Raw genomic sequence first — 17,901 nt, forward strand, 5'->3', positions numbered from 1 at the left:
ATAGATATCCATCGTCCAGCTCTGCTGTTTAGAAACTTTTAGACAGGTGGTGTAGTGGACCTCGACTCGGCCGTCTTGCTCGACTTTCGATCGTTGGCTCCGGAAGTGATGTCAGGCGTCGTATATTTAGTATGTGACTACACCCCATGCTTCATTTACTTTTTTTTTTCCACGCGCTTGCACGCTACATCGGGAACACGACTCTAGTTTGCTCAATTTTTTGTGCACCTAGTTGGACGTTTTTCGCAGAAAACCTTGACGCAAGGTCGCCTCAGAGGGTTTCAGTCTTCAAGCGATGCCGCGATTGCGAGGCCAAAATGTCTGTAACCGACCCCCACAATGTATCAGTGATGCCTAGGTGTTGGTCACGGCACGGAGGCCTGCATGTTGTGCGCAAAGATGCAGCTGAAGTCCCTACGTTAGAGGGCCGGAAAAATTCTCTTCATAGGCTGAGACGAAGGAGCCCACCACCGACAAAAGGAAGGAACGACATTGTAAGAAGACTAAAACAGTCCCACTCCAGGACCCATTCCTTGTTGTCTTCCTCACGGAAGAAGGAGCGGCACCACTGCCATAGACGCAAGTCCAGCTCGTCGTTGGAACGAGGTAAGCCCTTGGTGGGGCTGACCACTCGGGAAGAGTGGGAAAGTTTTAAAACTTCCATGCTTGAAATGTTTAGGCAACAAGCTGCTGTAGGTGCGGCTCCATCCCCCGAGCAGCAAGCTTTTGCAGCAAAAGCAGCACTTGGTGCTCCCCAAGCCAGCCACTCCGTCGACATCTTTGATGTTGAAAATGCCTTCGGCGTCACACCTAGCAGGCCTAAGTCGCTGGAGGCCCGTAAGGCTGAGGACCACAACGCCCATCGGTCATCCGAGCGTACATCAGTGCGGAAAGAACCTTCGACATCGAAAGCTTTGGCTTCGAAATCCTATTCTCAGGCCTTCGGTGCAAACGGTTAATTTGTGCCGCTGTTGAGATTGGGTTTCTTTGACTCGATGCAATCCATATTTGGCGTAGATGACACCGATGATGCAGTCAACCCTATTTACACGGGCGTAGATTTTGTATTTTTATTGTATTTTTATTGTTCTTTATAGAACGCCTTTATCCAAAGCACTTTACATAGGTACATAGCTCAACGAACATAAAAAACAGTGGTGCAAAACATGATCCAGCTACAGCCGGTAACAGTCAGGGTATTGAAGCAGGTGAGTATTTAAGGAGGAACGGAACAAGGAGTAAGAAGTAATAGAGTGAATGGACAGACGGAGCATGTTGCAGTGAAGAGGGGCGAGGAGCTGAAAAGAACGAAAGCGGGATTGAGCGCAGGGAGGTGGAGGACAGGGAACGGTCAATCTGAAAAGATCCGAGGAGCGGAGAGAACGAGAAGGAGAGTAGAATGAACAGAGAGATGCAAGATAGTCCGGGGGAAATCCATAGAGAGATTTAAACACTAGGTAAAGAAAATTATATTTAAGCTGAGAGTAGAAAGGCATCCAGCCAAGTAAGGTAAGAGAAGAAGACAGTCACGATAAGAAAGAAGACACAGTGAACGAATAGATGAGTGATGGATAGATTTAAGAGGAGCAAGACGTGAGTGAGGAAGACCAAAGAAGGTGACACAACAGTAGAAAAGTTGAGAAAAGATTAACAACGAGATAAGAAGTTTTGGGGTGTGGAAAGTGGGGAAAGGGCGGAATCTGCGAATATTGTAGAGATAAAATCGACAGGCACGGGATGTGAGAGGGATATGATGAGCAAAGGAGAGGTTAGAATCGAAATAGAGACCAAGATTATGGGCAGTAGAGGAGATGGATAGATTGAAAGGAAGAAAATAAATAAATTGAGGAGACTGTGGTAAGAGAGTATTAGCAGGGAAGAATAAGACTTCAGTCTTTCCGGAATTCAAAGTGAGAAAGTGGGAGGTCATCCAGGATTTGATGGCAGACAGGCAAGTTGAGGGAGTAGAATGAATGTCGGGCGTGAAGGAGTAAAAGGATAGAAAGAGCCGATTGTCATCAGCATAGAAGTGGTGAGATAGACCAAAAGAAGAGATTATAGGGGCAAGGAAAGAAGTGTATAAGGAGAATAGAAAGGGACCAAGAACTAGATGACCACAATGATCCATTCGACCCTGTTTACACGGGAGCCGGCTGCGGCGGCGACCGATTTATTGGCCCTAGCTCAGGGTCAACAAGACGCCAGCGGTCTGGATACTTTCCCGGACCTTGAGTTACAACATAACTAGCCCTACACCCATGCTCAAGTTCAGGGACCTAGTTCACAGGGTTGTGGATACCTCTTCAAGGGTATGCGTTCACTTACATTTTGGCCGAGGGTCTCATAGTTGAGCATAACAGGCCATTCAACACAGCAATTGCGGACCCTTTAGCCTCCTTATGGCAGCACCCTTGTACTATTCCCCCTGTGAATGCCAATTCTACAGGGAAGTATGGGCCGACAAGAGACCACCCTTCTTTCCTCGGCACACACCGTTCCACGGAAGGTTGGTTATACAGACTGCCACTATTTCCACAAGACCTGCGGCATCCACTTCCAATCTGCCTTTGGACAGAGAAGGAAAGAAATCAGACCCATTGGCCAGAAACGTGTGCACCTCTGGCAGCATGGCGCTCAAAGCCACAAATGTAGCCTGTGGATTCGCCAATTACTCCTTTTGTTTATGGAAGGCCGTGGAACATGCTGCTGAATACATCACTGAGGGTGCCATGCGGGACAGATTTTTACAGCTTGTGGAGGATTGGAAGGAGGTAGCCAAGCAGTCATTGCAAACGGACCTGGGCGTAGCGGACTGCCTTGGCAGAGCAATGGGTTCAGCAGTAGTAATGAGACGCCAGGCCTATCTTAAAAACTTCTGGCTTCTCTCTGAATGTTCAGAACAGACTGCTGGACATGCTCTTTGAAGGTCTTTGCATCACTAAACAAACCTGGTCACGTTTTTGTGCATATCCGAGTGTTACCAATCGGCAGGCAGGGAGCTTCCAGCGTGCATCATGGCCCACTCAACCAGGGGGGATTCAGCCTCTACAGCCCTCCAGAGAGTGGTTCCTGTTAGGGATATATGCTGGGCAGCCACTTGGTCATCCTTACATACATTCATCAAGCACTATGCTTTGGATATTGCACAGGGAGCTGATGCACGGTTTGTTAGTGCAGTTCTTCAGAATCTATTTGTTTAAAACGTCTGCCCTCCTCCGTTAGTCTAACTCCTTTGGGAGTCTATCAAGATGAGGAATCTGTGGGAGAAAAGCAATCAATTCAAGGAGAAATTACTCACCGTAATGATCTTTCTATGGATTTTTCTCCCACAGATTCCTCATCGACTCTCCCATCCATCCCCGCTCAAAGTTATGGGGCTTGTCGATTCTGTCCAAACGAGAAGACATTCTGTCTTTAAAAAAGAAAAGGAAAAAAGGAAACGTTTTTTCAGTCATTGTTGTGTGGGATCACCCTGTTGGGAATGTATCCATGTTACAGATCTTTACCGGCTCATTAGCCCCCTCCTCTGGTTTTTGCTTCTGCCGCGTTCAGGCGTGGGGGGAAAATGGAGGAACTGAAGCATGGGGGTAGTGACGTGCTAAATATGACACCTGGCATCACTTTCGGAGCTGATGATCGAGAGCCGAGCAAGACGGATCAACGATCGGCTGAGTCGAGGTCTACTACGCCCTCTGTCGAAAAAAGTCTCCGAACAGCAAAGCTGGATGATGGATATCTATCAAGATGAGGAATCTGTGGGAGAAGAATCCATAGAAAGGTCATTACAGTGAGTAATTTCCCCTTTCAGAGACATGGGAATTGGGAAAGGGCACAACGCAAGGTTGCCCATTATCTCTGCTACTTTTTATTCTTGCTATAGAACCAATTGCAATGTTCCTCAGAGATGAGTATAGAAATGCAGGCATGTGTATAAATGGATTCCAACATTTGCTATCAGTGTATGCAGGTGATATGTTACTTTGCATGCAACAGCCTGAAAAGAATTTGCAATTCATATTGGACGCATTGACCCCTTTGCTGAACTTTAGGGCATCACGGTCAGCCGGGGGAAATCATGCCTGTTCCCACTTGTTGGCCTGTCGGGGGCAGGGGGTGGGGGGGGGGAAGAACTCCTCCCACCCCTCACTTTACAATGGAACACTGACACTTTCAGATATCTAGGCATAGACTTATATCATGAACCCTGGAGAGAGCATACACATAACACGCATAAAGCACTGAATAGTGTAATAAAATCTATACATTTCTGGGTAAAGTTACCCCTATCACTGATGGGCAGAGCAGCCCTCTTGAAAATGGTTGTCCTCTCTTGATTGTTGCACCACTTTGTAAATATTCCTTTCAAAATACCTAAAAGCTTCTTTCATAAACTAGACACGATGTGCAGACAATTTTTATGGCAGAATAGAAGATGCAGAATGGCTTTGAGCACACTTCAAAGATCTTATAATGAAGGTGGGATAAGAATACCACATTTCGAACTATATTTCCTGGCAGCCAGCTACAATTGGTGGGTGGTGACTGGCTAGCGGACGAGCCGACACTTGACACCACATTGCTACAACCAGTCATAAAACACCTTTACCTGAAAGAAATTCAATGGGTCCTGTTCCCCTTCCCAGACTGTCGCTCTCACTGGCTGATTCTGGGCAAGCAACTCTGGCACAGAGCTTGTAAGGTACTAGGGGTCACTTGCCCCTTCTCCCCGCACTTCCCCTGGTGGCTGCAATGTCAAAAAACAACAGATACAATTGAGTATACAGAAATACTCGGAAGTCTGTGGAATTGCCACAATAGGTGACCTTTTCCAAGACAACACATTGATAAACTTACAAACTCTGTCCGAACAAACTGGTATACACAAGGACCAATATTTACTACACGTACCCTAATGCATACACTTGCGGAACGTTGGCCAGAAATCCACGACCGCGCAGATACTAATGAGGCGGTAGAATCCATGTCTAAGTCTGAAGGGGGGGCATGTCATTTCCAGACTTTGACATACTCCTTTCTAGCCATTCCTCTTCAGAGTTGAAGACATGATTAAAGTGGGAAACTGAATTGGGGACCCCATTCACGGATGCAGAATGGAAGACTCTAATTCAATACCCCAGACGAGTTTCCAGAAATGTCAAATTGAAACTTGTAAAGCTGTATACAACGCATAGAGCATACTTAACACCCCCAAAAGATTTCCACATTTAAGGGCTCAGACAAACAATACTGTCCTAGATGCAAGGAAGAGAATGCAGGTATGTTACATATGTTCTGGCTGCCCGATAATGCAATTGTAGTGGGGCAATTTAGCAAATAAAATGTCTGAAAAGGGTATGACATTAAATATCCAGTCTCCTAAGGCTTGCCTGTTGGGGATTTTTCTGTGCATGAAGAATGTTCGATATTTGAATAAAATGAAGGACTTGGCCTATGAGTTAACCAAATGTAGGATTGCAATGGCATGGAAAACCCTGAGAGGCCCCAACATAGGATTGTGGTGGAGAGACTTACAGAAATGGGCACTGGAAGAAACAGTGGTCTGGCAAAAAGCAGCCTATCAAGGTTTTAATGAACTTAGTGACGATATTGGGTCCTAGAATGAAATGACAGACTTTGTTCACAACCAATGAAACAGGAACCCACGACTCCTCATAATACAGTAGCTGTCATGTTATCAAACTGATAAGTCACTTGGAATTTTTACCTGGGGGGAATATGTTTGAGCGAACGAAATGGCAATGTGGGGGTGTTTAAGTGGGTGGGGGGAACTTAGATAGAAATGTTGAAGTAGTTGTATTATATGTTCATAACCTGTTTGTATGTTATGATGCAAATAATGTTATAAGAACGTCTTTCAAATAATAATAAAATGTTTACAAAAATGTAAAAAAACATACTCGCCTGTGAATTGGGTTCCCCTCTTCCCAAAAGTAGTGTTGTTGGTTTCACTTTATTATTCCTCTAAGGATAATTGTATGGGTGTCCCCAATCGGTTCTTTCTTTACCTGACTTGCTGTTAGCCTGTCCAGAATAAGTCTGCCTAAGTCATATTGACCTTTTAGGTTGCTGGTAGCTCCTTACAAAAGTATATAGGTTTTACTTAACTTGCATAGCTGTGTGCCATCCAAAAATAAGTTAACATGTTATTGCTTCCCTTAGTCTGTGAACTGATAAGCAACTGTCATTGAATATTATGCAAACAGGGTCTTACTAACCTAGTATTCCGTGTTATCCAAAACTTAGTTAAAGTTTGATAGTCTTCCTAGAATCTGTGTTTCACTAGATCAGAAAAGTATATTGTCTAGTTGACTTACTATCTGATTTCTTGCTGAGCATCACGGTACAACTGCTAGGGTCTACACCCTGTAATCCAAAATTACTTATTGGCTTTGACTTCCCTAGAACTACGGTTAGGTGTTCCAAATAACGGTATATGCTTTGGTCTGTGTACCTGCAAGCATAGTGTTGTGTTTTATTATAATGTGGTTATATGGTCTGTGATAGTACTTATTCCCCCCAAGATTTATCTTGGCCTGCAAGTGAATGATAGTAAGTCTGCAATATTGGTATTTTCTGTAAAAAGGAGACACAGGAAAATACCCCAGATGTTAGTCAACCAATCGTCAATCTCTCAGGTAACCGAATTAGGCTATCTTGGCTTGAGATTTTCAACGACTCTCACGGGTGCCTTATTTTAAAACAAACATTGAAAAATGAAGTAAACACTTGGGGGGGTTTTACTCAGTTTATGAAGATATGTAAATCTCAACCACTAAATATGATCTTGAAAATTTGAGATGAAAACCAAAGCTGTGGCACGTTATAGGGCCAATTTATAGGGAATTTCTATCGTCCCCTCCCTAGAAACGATGGTGAATATGCCCCAATCCACTCCCAATTATGCAGCAGACAGAACTAGGAATATATTATTTGCAGGACTACTTAATTCAAGAGTCGGCCCTTCACTGGATTTGCTTATGTTCAAACCCCAAAGCAACATTAGTGCAGTCAATCATTAAAAATATGCTGTCAAATCTGGTGCCCCGTCTATTCCATGTCTCAAGCATGTAAAGAAGCCCTTAGTGGAAATATTTTTCCCCACGTCTGGAGCGCTAGCTCTCCTGACAAAGCTGGCTTTATGTCACCATTTTAAAACTTTCTAGCTGGAATGTCACGAGAGTATCGAACTGCAGAAACCAGCAAATTGAAGATATGCAGTGACTGCCGGTAAAATAATACAGGATTATCTACTGTGGACCAATAGATTCATTGATACATCCTTAGTTACAATAGCTTGTGTTAATAACCTTCCATCCAAGTCCATAACTGCATATCGGATGGGTAATGATCGGGATGCAAATTGCAATATATATCGGTCTCCTTGTGAAGATTTACTACACTTAGTACTTTTTTGCACAGAATACCGCCAGGCTAGATCAAGAACAATATTATCCTAAGGAGAGCTGGCTTCACAGTGTCGGACAGCGCTTTACTATGGCGTGAATCCCCTGTTACAAGGGCTTGAAAGGGGGCGGTAACAGCCCGGCAGCCAAAGTTATTGGCAAAAGTGAGGGTGAATAAGGAGGGCTCCAGGCTGTTACCCTCCACGTCAGCCCTTGGAACAGGGGATTTAAGGCTATTAGCACCCCATGTTGACAAAGCGGTAACCCGGGGTACAGATCCGCTCCGTTGCTGTGAGCTTTCCCCATTGCTATATCTTTAATGTTGTCATATAAACTCATAATTGATTCTAGGACTTAATGCAGGGCAGAAATGGAGACCAGCCCAACAAATCTATTTGGGCAGAATCTGAGTTTCTCCTCGGGTGTCTATTTTTCAGAGTAAAAAAGTGAGTATTTGATTCAATAGATTGGGGATTCCTCTATCCCCGCTTGCTCGACAAGTGAACAGTGTTTGTAATGTCATCCAAAATTACAGGTATACGGAGTGTTTCTGGCACCTCCATGTGCCTGCAAAGTCGAAGAAAAGATTCGTACATGATAATGGAGTTTTCCACATTCAAATGGAGAGGCAACGGAACACGGAAATCCATGACCAAAGGTGCTCTCCGTGCGGTTGTAGCTGGCCCCTTAATATGGGAAGGCTCATTTTGCGCGGGCAACTGAGAGTCAATATCACTAACATCAGCGCGCAGAACCTGGACGTGTGTTATCGCCCCTTACCTAGGTCCAGTAACCTCAGAGCCTGGTAACGACTGCCCCATGGACGAGGGGGAACTAGTATGACCTGATGAAGGATATGTAGTTTGCTCAATGATTAAAACATGTTCAGTACATTTAACGTGCTGCAACGGTGGGGAGGTAAAGTAAATGGAGACACAAGCCTTGGAAGCTTCAGATGAAATATGCGCTGAGGAATGGTCCACAGCCCTCGACTTACTTCATAAGGCTGCCGGCATGATCTATATAGTGTACCCTCATTGACCGTTGTCAGCCCCTGAGCTCCCAAGTCAGCTTAATATAATGATAGATGGTTACCAGTGATCACGTGCTGGAACTGAGAGCGGTCCGAAAAAGCTTTGTTGAGGCACACCACTTGCTTTTCCCTACACATTCGGAGCTCTGTGGGGAAAGCGAAAGCACTTGTGTCCTCAACAGCAAACTCTGTGAGCCTATTCGCCAACCCCACCGAACACTGCCAAACACTTCAGCAGCTCTTCACGAGACTTCCTGCTTTTAATTGGACGTGAAGCATTAAGTTTAAAGGGACCAAGCTCCTTGGTCTACTCCATACACACACTGCCAGTGCTGCTGCTGCTTCCTATGACCGCCAAACAATTCAGCAGCACTTCTGACTGTATATATGTTCTATATTAGTAGTATTGTGTGATAACATTACCTGCTGTATTAATTATCTTAGTGTGTTGTTGGGCCTATAGTAAATATAGCATTTGTATACTTCCTGTCTAGGTGTAATTCTTGATTGCTTCATTGTGGACCCCTGACCAGACTACCTTGCCTGAGAATTATCCTCGACTACTCTCCATGCTACCTTGATTGGTTAACTAACCACCTAGTTGGTTTACCCTGTTCCCTCATAAACTCTGTCCACCGTGCCAGAGTTTAGAAATACATCTTAACACTCAGAGAGGAACCGAGAACGGGAATCGGAGCAGCGAGAAGCAGTACCCGAGCAAGAGCTGAGCACTGCAACCTTTCCCCGCCAGACGAGAGGTAGCAGGAGAATCTGGAGTAGCGGCAAGCTGTCTGGGTATCATATGTGTGAACAAACGTGTCCTAGTAGAGTGATCTAAAATTGAATTATTAGAAGTATAAAAACCAGAGAAAGCATATAACAACCCAGTCTTGGAAAACTAGTGTCACTTGAATAGAGAAACCCTTCCCAGCGCCGAGGACAGGATAGCATTGAAGAAAGCAGTTTGCAAGGGAAGCGAGCAATATATAACGGTGATTTAACTAACTCAGGTGCAGAGCCAAGAAACTGGAAACTATAACCCTGGGAGGAAGGGCAACCACCCAATATCTGCAGAGTTGAAGGCTGGTGAAAGTACAACCCCATAACGAGAAAGGCGAGATAAAGCTCAACAGTGAACAAGATAAAAGAACAGACAGCCTCACAGAGAAAGCCTAAAAGGGAATCCAGGCAAAAATAATGTAGGAAAACCTGAGCAAACAGGTTGGGAAGAACTTGTATGTGATGACAAGTGTGTGAGGACCTACTGGTAGGAAAAGTACTCCAAAGATGGGGCAACAGAAAGCACGAGACGCTAGTCATTTTGAAAAACGATAAGAGTTGATAAGGGGAGGCCTATCAAAGGAGATTACGCTAAGAATTATATGAGCCAAAAAGAAACCTGTTTATAAAGACTATCCAAGAAGAAGAGAAGACCAGGGGAAGAAGAGACCTTCTCTTGGTCTATTTACTCTATCTCCTAGGACTGAGACAATCTGGCTTTCGCCCGAGGCACGGGACAGAGACCGCCCTACTCGACCTCAAAAACCAAATGGATGATGCAAGAGATCAAGGCAAACCTGTCCTGCTCCTTCTCCTCGATCTCTCTGTGGCTTTCGATCTTGTAGACCATGACATCCTTTGCCATGACCTCACCTCCACAGCCAACTTCTCCCAAGAAGCTACCACATGGATCACCTTCTTACTTCAAGGCAGGACCATGCAGGTCTTCTCTGACCTAGCCACCCACCATCATGCTATGCGTTGTGCCCCAAGGCTCCTGCCCTCACCCACCCTCTACAACATCTTTACCCGCCCCCACTTCCTTATGCTTGACGCCAGGGCAATCTCCTACACCAACTACGCTGACGACACTCAAATCCTACTCATATTAACAAGTAACTTTGACACTGACTGCGCAACTCTCAACAACATATATAACACAATCCAAATGTGGATGGCTGTCAACGGTCTTTGCCTTAACTCCGATAAAACTGAGCTAATCCCTGTAGGATCCCCTGACACCCTCAAGAAACTTGACGCCCAGTTTAGCCACTTCACCATTGACTCAATCGGAATTCCAGTACTGGACACAGTAAAAATTCTAGGCGTCTATCTAGACTCTAACTTATCTATGACTAGGCAAGTAAACGCAATCGCCTCTTCTGCTGCCTACCATCTCAATGCAGTCGGGCCCTTTCTGTCAAAAGACACATGCACCAACATATCCAGAGCCACACTGGATCCCGGCTGGACTACTGTAATGTTCTCTTCCTAGGGACCTCCAACAAAAACCTCGAGAAACTGCAAGTAATCCAAAATAACGCCATGCGTGCAGCACAAGGCATTGCCAAGAGAGAGCACATCACTGCTGCCAGAAAAGCTTCCCATTGGCTCCCCATAAAGGAAAGAATTATATTCAAAGCACTAACTATCACCCACAAGTGTGTCCACCTCTCTGCCCCAGCGTACCTATCTCCGAGAATCCACCCGGTCTCCTCCACAAGACCCACCAGGACACCCTATGCTAATATGCTCTCCGTACCTAGGGTCAAAAGAGCTAGAGCAGGTGGCACCAGCTTCCCCTACCTTGCCTCCGTACACTGGAACACCCTTCCCACCTAATTGTGAGCTGAACCTTCACTGACTGCCTTCCGCAAAGCCATGAAAACTACCTTGTTCGCCTAGCTAATCCCAGTTGCTGAAGCTCCTAGGGTTACCATGGATGCCCACTGCTGTAACTAATACTGTATATCAAGATCCCTCTATGCATATGTTGTATGATACTCCCTACTGCTTGACACTGTAACCTGTCATACTGTAAACTAAGACATAACCTGTACTCATTGTAACTGTTTTCCTACAAGTAACAGCGCCACAATGCCCTTGGGCTGCCTGCGCGCTATACAAATGTAATAAATTAATAATTAAATACTTTAGTTATATTTACTGGTAGGGTCAGATAGTTAGTTTGGATGGAGGACGTATTTACTTTAGACTTCCTGACATCTGACGAGCACCTTTTGTTCCTCTTTATATAGGTAGGGTATTCCCTTTTGCAATAGGGAGAGAGAGGCATTATTTTTCTTATTTGTTTTATAATATTTATAGAATGTCCTCAATGTGTCTGACGACTCCTTCTGTCCAACCACAGAATGTATATTAATACTCTTAAATTTGGGAATTCTTTGTTTGATTGTGCTTTTATCTTATTTGTAATGCAAATCCCTAACTGGTTCATGTTCTCTTATTAAACAGATAAAATCAGAAGATGATCAACCGCTTGCTGGAGTTCTCTTGTCCCTCAGTGGTGGCGTATTCCGTTCAAACCTTCTAACCCACGACAACGGCATGCTGACTTTCCTGAACTTGGTAATACTTCATCTGTAATCAGTAGACCAAATCGAACTGTGATTGATCCAACTACCTTAAGAATAACATGCCAATCATACAACTTAACAATGTGATTGTTTTTGGAACTGAACCCAATTACTTTACATGAAGATGCACATCTTGCCTTGTTTGCTTACCTTGCTTTGGCTCATTTATTGCCTACCTGAGGCATTTGCCTCATTTTCCTTTGAAGGAATTGCACAGTACTTTTCCCCTATATTTTATATTTTATAGGCAAAGGCTAGATTTATACAACATGTATTCATTTTCTAATATAATATGTCGTGGGAATCACCATGCCAACATATGTTGTCTGTCATTTCAGAGCCCAGGCCAGTACTATTTTAAACCTATGATGAAAGAATTTCGCTTCGAGCCATCGTCTCAGATGATTGAGGTGCAGGAGGGTCAGAACTTGAAACTGACAATCACAGGTTACAGAACAGCCTACAGGTTAGTTGAAGAAGCGCCTCTCTTTCGTTAGAACTAACAAAAAATAGAACTGAGTGGGAACTCGTACCAGAAATAACAAGTCCAAATGCTCCCACAGATATATCCTACTTATGGAGGAAAAGGAATCTTGAATGAGCCCATCTTCGTCAGTCTATCTCCTTGGCTACCACTTTCTCTTTCCAAGACCAACAATTCCTACAAGATTCCTTCTAAAATCAATTAGACCAAATCTCTAGCCCTGCGCAGCAGGACACCATATGTCATATTGCAAGGTGCCCCTGTGCCTTGGTTTCTTTTTGACAGATAGGTTCTAAGTCTCCTTCCTGCTCCTTGGTTTCTAATGGACTACTCCTCCCCTCCTCCCACAGGTGCGTCGTCTTAGAAATATCCTCCAGGCAAAAGTCAAACTTTGGAAACTTCAGCAATCAGTGGGTCACTGCAACTCTGTTTGCTAAGCGTATTTTGTGTCAATGTGTGGTATTTATGGAGCCAACTCTGCCCCATGACCTCAGGTCCATTTTACCAGACGATGAGGATGATTTTGAAAACCACTGCTATTGTGAATTTGGCTGGTGTCATGCCTCCACTGAAAGTCCTTTGGTTTTAAGCCTTGCAAAGAATGTGGGAAGCCCATGTTGGTATCGCAAGTGCACTGTCCTGAGTGTTTAGTTCTTGGGACCTGTTGGGAAATCTTTTCTTTTTGCAGCTTTCCTCCCATGGACTTCTATGGAACGCCCTTTCTTTCTGCTTGTTTTGAACCCCGACCTGACGTTTTGGAGGTTACTTACCTTCTACTTTAATTCCCTTGCCTGTTTTGTACTTTCCTATGGGGAAACTGACCATTCCCTAAGACTATCATTATTGAGAGACTGTATACCTTTGGGAATTTCTTGCATTGTTAAAACTACACACTTCACCCAACAGTGAAGTGCGATTCGGATACTTGGTGCCCTTATTTCAATGGATTGCTTTCATCCTGCAGATTCCTCATCGGATAGATTTCCCTCCCAGCCTCAGCTGCTCGGAAAACATTTAGACAGGAGGCGTAGTGCATCTCGATTCGGCCGTTGATACATCTTGACTCAAAGCGTCGCTCGTCGACTCAGAATGTGATGTCGGTCGCCCTACATATACTGTGTCACTACGCCCCCGTACCTCGGTTCCTTTTTTCTGCATGCTCGGCACGCTGCTTCTCGTCTGAGAATGTTTTTGTCAATACGAATTTGCTTCAACATTTATTTGATTGCGATGTCTGCTTCAAAAACCCTCGGGTTTCAAGAGATCCCAAATGTAATTCAAAAATTTCTTTGACCGACCTGCACAGTATTTGTGTTTGGTGCCCAGATGCCAAACACGTGACCAAGGACTGTGTGTCGTGTCAAAAGATGAACCCTAAATCTTTGAGAGGCTGCTTAATTGAAGGTGGGCCGTCCACTGTCAGTCGTCGGCCCGATCCGCTACAAGGTCGTTGTTAGGCGAAGTTTGTGTGCAGTACCCTTTGGGTGCACTACACACAACTCTGACTACAGGTATAGGAAACCCAACCTTTTATATAAGTTTGTACTACACAGTTTTGGTAGCGTGTTGAGCAGCCAGGTTTATCTCAAGAGGGGTCAATGTGAGCTGTAGGGGAGTTACACAGAGATTCACAGTGACAAGTATTCAAATAAACACTTAAAAACAAGGTTTCTTGAATAAACAATTATTAATTTATTCATCAGTCAGTCAGAGTAAGCCTTCTTCAGAAGGGAGCAATATAAAAGTAACAATCAAATACAGTTCATGACATACACTCTTAATGTTTTGAACATAGTATATACCCTTTTGGGATGGCCCACAGACAGTCTACACCCTCAGGTGACTTCAAATACTAGGGTGCTGGGGACATTAATATATCACTGTTATATTCAGAATCATGTAGGAAAAAATCAAAGGAAAAGTTAGTTAGAACATACAAGAGACCACAAATATTCTGAAGCAGGCAAATACTTTCAGGTCCTCCAAGAAGAGTCATTCAGTGAAAAATGCTAAGCCAAAGTCAATAGGCAAACGTCTCTGAGCTGAAGTATTTCTTTGCAGGTAAGTAGAAAGTCTTTGCACAATGTTTTAGAAGTCTTTGAAGAAGGGAAGAATAAAATGGGCCACAAGCTGTTAGACCTGAGAAAGGTAAAAGATGCAAGTAACTCTACAACAAGAAGTAAGTTCTCTCAGACTTTACAGTACCTTTTGTATTGAAGAAAAAGAGCAGCAGATAATTTCTGTTCTTGTGCAGCTCTGCAGATCTCTCTGTTCCTGGGCCGCAGTCGTGGGGACAAGAGGTAGGACTTCTGGGGACTCCTGCACTGCAATGGGACAGTCACCGCTCGCAACTGGCAACCTTTCCAACAAGTGGCACTTCAGTGTTCAGCTCCTCGCGACTACCGCAAATAGCAACACTGTGGTTCCTGCCTGTCGAGATGGACTTTCCTTGCTTCTGGGATCCCGCACTCTGTTGAGGGGGCTGAGGCCCAGTCAGTCCTGCTTTGTGGGAGTCCGGAGGATCTTCCTGGAGCTCTTGGCCAGCTTAAAAGCAACGCACACAATCTGGTGTTCCTCTCCCTGGCTCTACGGTTTCCAGCAGTAACTCTGTGGAAATTCAACCAGCTCCGAGAAGGATGTCCAGGTGGCTTACTTTGGAGTTGATTGCTCCCACCAACTCAAGGGGAGAAATCGTCCTTGCAGGGGCTTCTCTGTCGATACGAATTTGTGGTTTCAGCACAGCAGCAGGGCTTCACCGAGCAAACCAACGGTCCAGGAGTTGCAGCAGGCGTCCTCTTCAAGTTCTTCTTCGGTTCCTTCGTCCAGTAGTCGACTCTGCCTTCCAAGCCAAAAGCCTTGCCTTTTAGTCAGTTCTCTCCCATTCATTCCAGCCTAGCTGTCAGTCACCCAGCAGGGTGGCTGCCCTTGCCGGACAATCACCACAGAGTGCATTTCGGTCTCCTATGAGACTAAACACAGGGAGTTTCGGGCACCTCCCTCCCTTCCTGCCCACCCCAAGCACCCTGGAGCCAGAGGCAGGCTTCTCAAGTGAATCCCGTCAAAGTGAACAATGGGACCAAAGCTGCTTTGGCACGCAGAGTAAATCTCAAGAAGGACCTTTCCACAAAAAAAGGCAAAACAAGATGACCAGGGCCATTTTGACAAAAATGGCACTCTTGGGTGCTTTATTGTTGCTGCGAACGCAGCCTGCGGTAAATGCACACCACGGAAGTTAAAACAAAACCACTGCCACCAGCCATTCAGTAAGGAAAGGGTAACATAAACCTGTTACATCAGAAGTTAGACCAAAGGGGGAATACTAGGTAACCCCTCCAGCACCCTATTGTAAGATAGTGTTTGCTGGGTCTAGAAAGTTACAAATGTAAGTAAAGTCAATTTCACTTTATTGCTCTGGGAAACAGTAGTTTATCCCAGAGAAGGTATTTAAACCTTTGGGAAATCTGAAAGACTTCCCCGAGCCACTGCACTGAAGGTGCTGTGTGACACAATGTAAAGATGATGCCTATGGAGTTTCAGACTCCACAACCAAAAGAAACACAAAGTCCAGAAATCACATAAATATACATGAGGGAGTGGGAAAAAGGGTCTCGCTCTCTCCAGGTTTAAAAAAAATCAAGTCCTCAAAATCCAGCAAAGTTGTTGGGGGTCTCTAAGGTGGGGGGAATTAGCACATTTCTGAGAATGCACCCTAACAGTCGTCCGATCCCAACACTGAAGACCCTAACCCACGACAGGCACTGTGTAAAGGGCAAAAAGAGGTTGCACTCCAGGAGTCATGGAGTCATTCCTCAGCGCCCTCTTCCCAAAAGAAGACATGTCGACATTGCCGTCGGCAAGGCTCAGATTTGTCAGAGCGAGGAAAGATGTAGGATCTGCTCTGGTGATGGTGACAGCCCCCCCCATCCCCCACACTTCGCCTCCCAATTCACTCATCCAACACCAAAAGGATTAGTAGCCCTGGTGGGCACACTCTCTGCAAGGCCTTATACATCCACCTCTAATTTGCCAGAAGACAAAGTCTAAAAGATACAACGCACTAGCTAAGAACGTAGCAGTGTGGCTCTCAAGGCTGCCAACACTTCCTGTGCGTTCGCCAAATACACACATGTCCTCAGGAGGACGATTCAAGAAGCGGCAGAGCACATCCTGCAGGGGGTTTCTCTGCTTGGTGGATGATGACAAAGCGGTATCCCGCCAGGCTCTGCAATCTGGTCTGGATATAGCAAATTGTGTTGGTAGGGTGAGGGGGTCGGCAACAGTGATAAGTAGGCAAATTGTTAAGATGGATTTCTACACTCTGACCTGGTGTTAGTGAAACAGGGGAACCTTCTGGACAACCCTAACTAATATAGGTAGCTTGGCAGGTGGTCAAGACTAAGTCTCAGGAGGGGTGAGAGTCATCGGAAGCCCACAATGAGTGCACACAGTAACGAACCACAAATTACTCTTAGACAAGTGTATATAAAAAATATTTATACATTTATTGTCGGCCGGACGAATACACAAGTAAACTTCAGTTATATAAAAGGTTGCCACACAAAATACTCTACTATATAACATATAACATATATTCAATACGTTTCCTAATGCGAAACAAAGGAGTAACACAGCCACAACCTGTAAAGAGAAGGGTGGGTTAACGCACTAGGAGCATTAGACAATTCTTCAGAGTCTTTCCCTAACTTTTGAGTTCAGCCTTAAGAAGTGGGGAACCTTGTGCTCAACAGTACAGTTGTGAGTAAAAACACACAATCGCACAGGCAGAACAAAAAGCTGGTCTTCTTGGGAGAGCTGTAGCAAGTCAGGAAGGGGCTTGAGGTGATGACGAATTGGTTCCCACTATTTGAGTAGGATCTGCCCCATATTTGGGACCCAGAGGAGCTAGGGCTGCAAAATTTGGTGGGAGAGAGTGGTGTGCGGGACCACAAGCAAGCGATGTCCAAGTCTCGGGTTTCAACTCGAGACAGCAGCGATTCTGCGGGATAACCTGAGGTAGAGCTGGACAGTTCATTGGATGGCCCAGAAACACTTCCACAGAGGCTCGTTCGGCAGGTAAACGGGGCTCTGAGAGTAGTTGTTCCCACTACTCCAAAGGGGTGACGCGCCTTTGGCAGGCCTTCTGGAATGATGAGAAAAACGGATCTGACTGGACAGCAGAGGGTGAAAGGTGCCAAACCTTCCAGAGCGTCTCTGGCGGTTCCACGGGTCTGTTTCTTCGGTGCAGGATAATTGGCTCCTTCTGTAGTTCAGAGAGAGCTCAAGTGATCGGCCTGGAATGGATGAAGAGCACCTTCTCTTATCCAAGATTAGCTTTGCGCCAAAATCAAGGTCTTCCAATCGAAGATCTTCTCTCATGCAGGCATCCCAGTTGTGGACCAATCACGGTCCACAGTGGTCCCAGTTGTTCAGGCTCTCCAGACATCCTGGCACCAGTACTGTGGATTGGGACCAGACCGTCCCAACCCGCTTCCTGGGGGCACACACGTGACAGGCAGAAGCCTGCGAACGAGATCTGTTTTCACGGGAGGCTGCATACCCAAATAAGGAAAACCTGGGTTACTC

General features: G+C 45.2%; 1 protein-coding gene across 1 annotated transcript in view; it reads left to right on the plus strand.

The window, feature by feature from the left end:
* LOC138569235 (BOS complex subunit NOMO1-like) overlaps positions 1-17,901 on the plus strand; it is a 1,101,991-nt gene that overhangs the window by 565,292 nt on the left and 518,798 nt on the right. The window contains exons 23-24 of the mRNA XM_069647049.1: positions 11,713-11,826; positions 12,173-12,300. Of these exons, the coding sequence (XP_069503150.1) occupies positions 11,713-11,826; positions 12,173-12,300 (242 nt within the window). The remainder of the gene's footprint in view (positions 1-11,712; positions 11,827-12,172; positions 12,301-17,901) is intronic.

Source organism: Ambystoma mexicanum, chromosome 2q, assembly GCF_040938575.1.
Source record: "Ambystoma mexicanum isolate Mex_15411 chromosome 2q, UKY_AmexF1_1, whole genome shotgun sequence".
In the NCBI taxonomy this organism is placed as follows: domain Eukaryota; kingdom Metazoa; phylum Chordata; class Amphibia; order Caudata; family Ambystomatidae; genus Ambystoma; species Ambystoma mexicanum.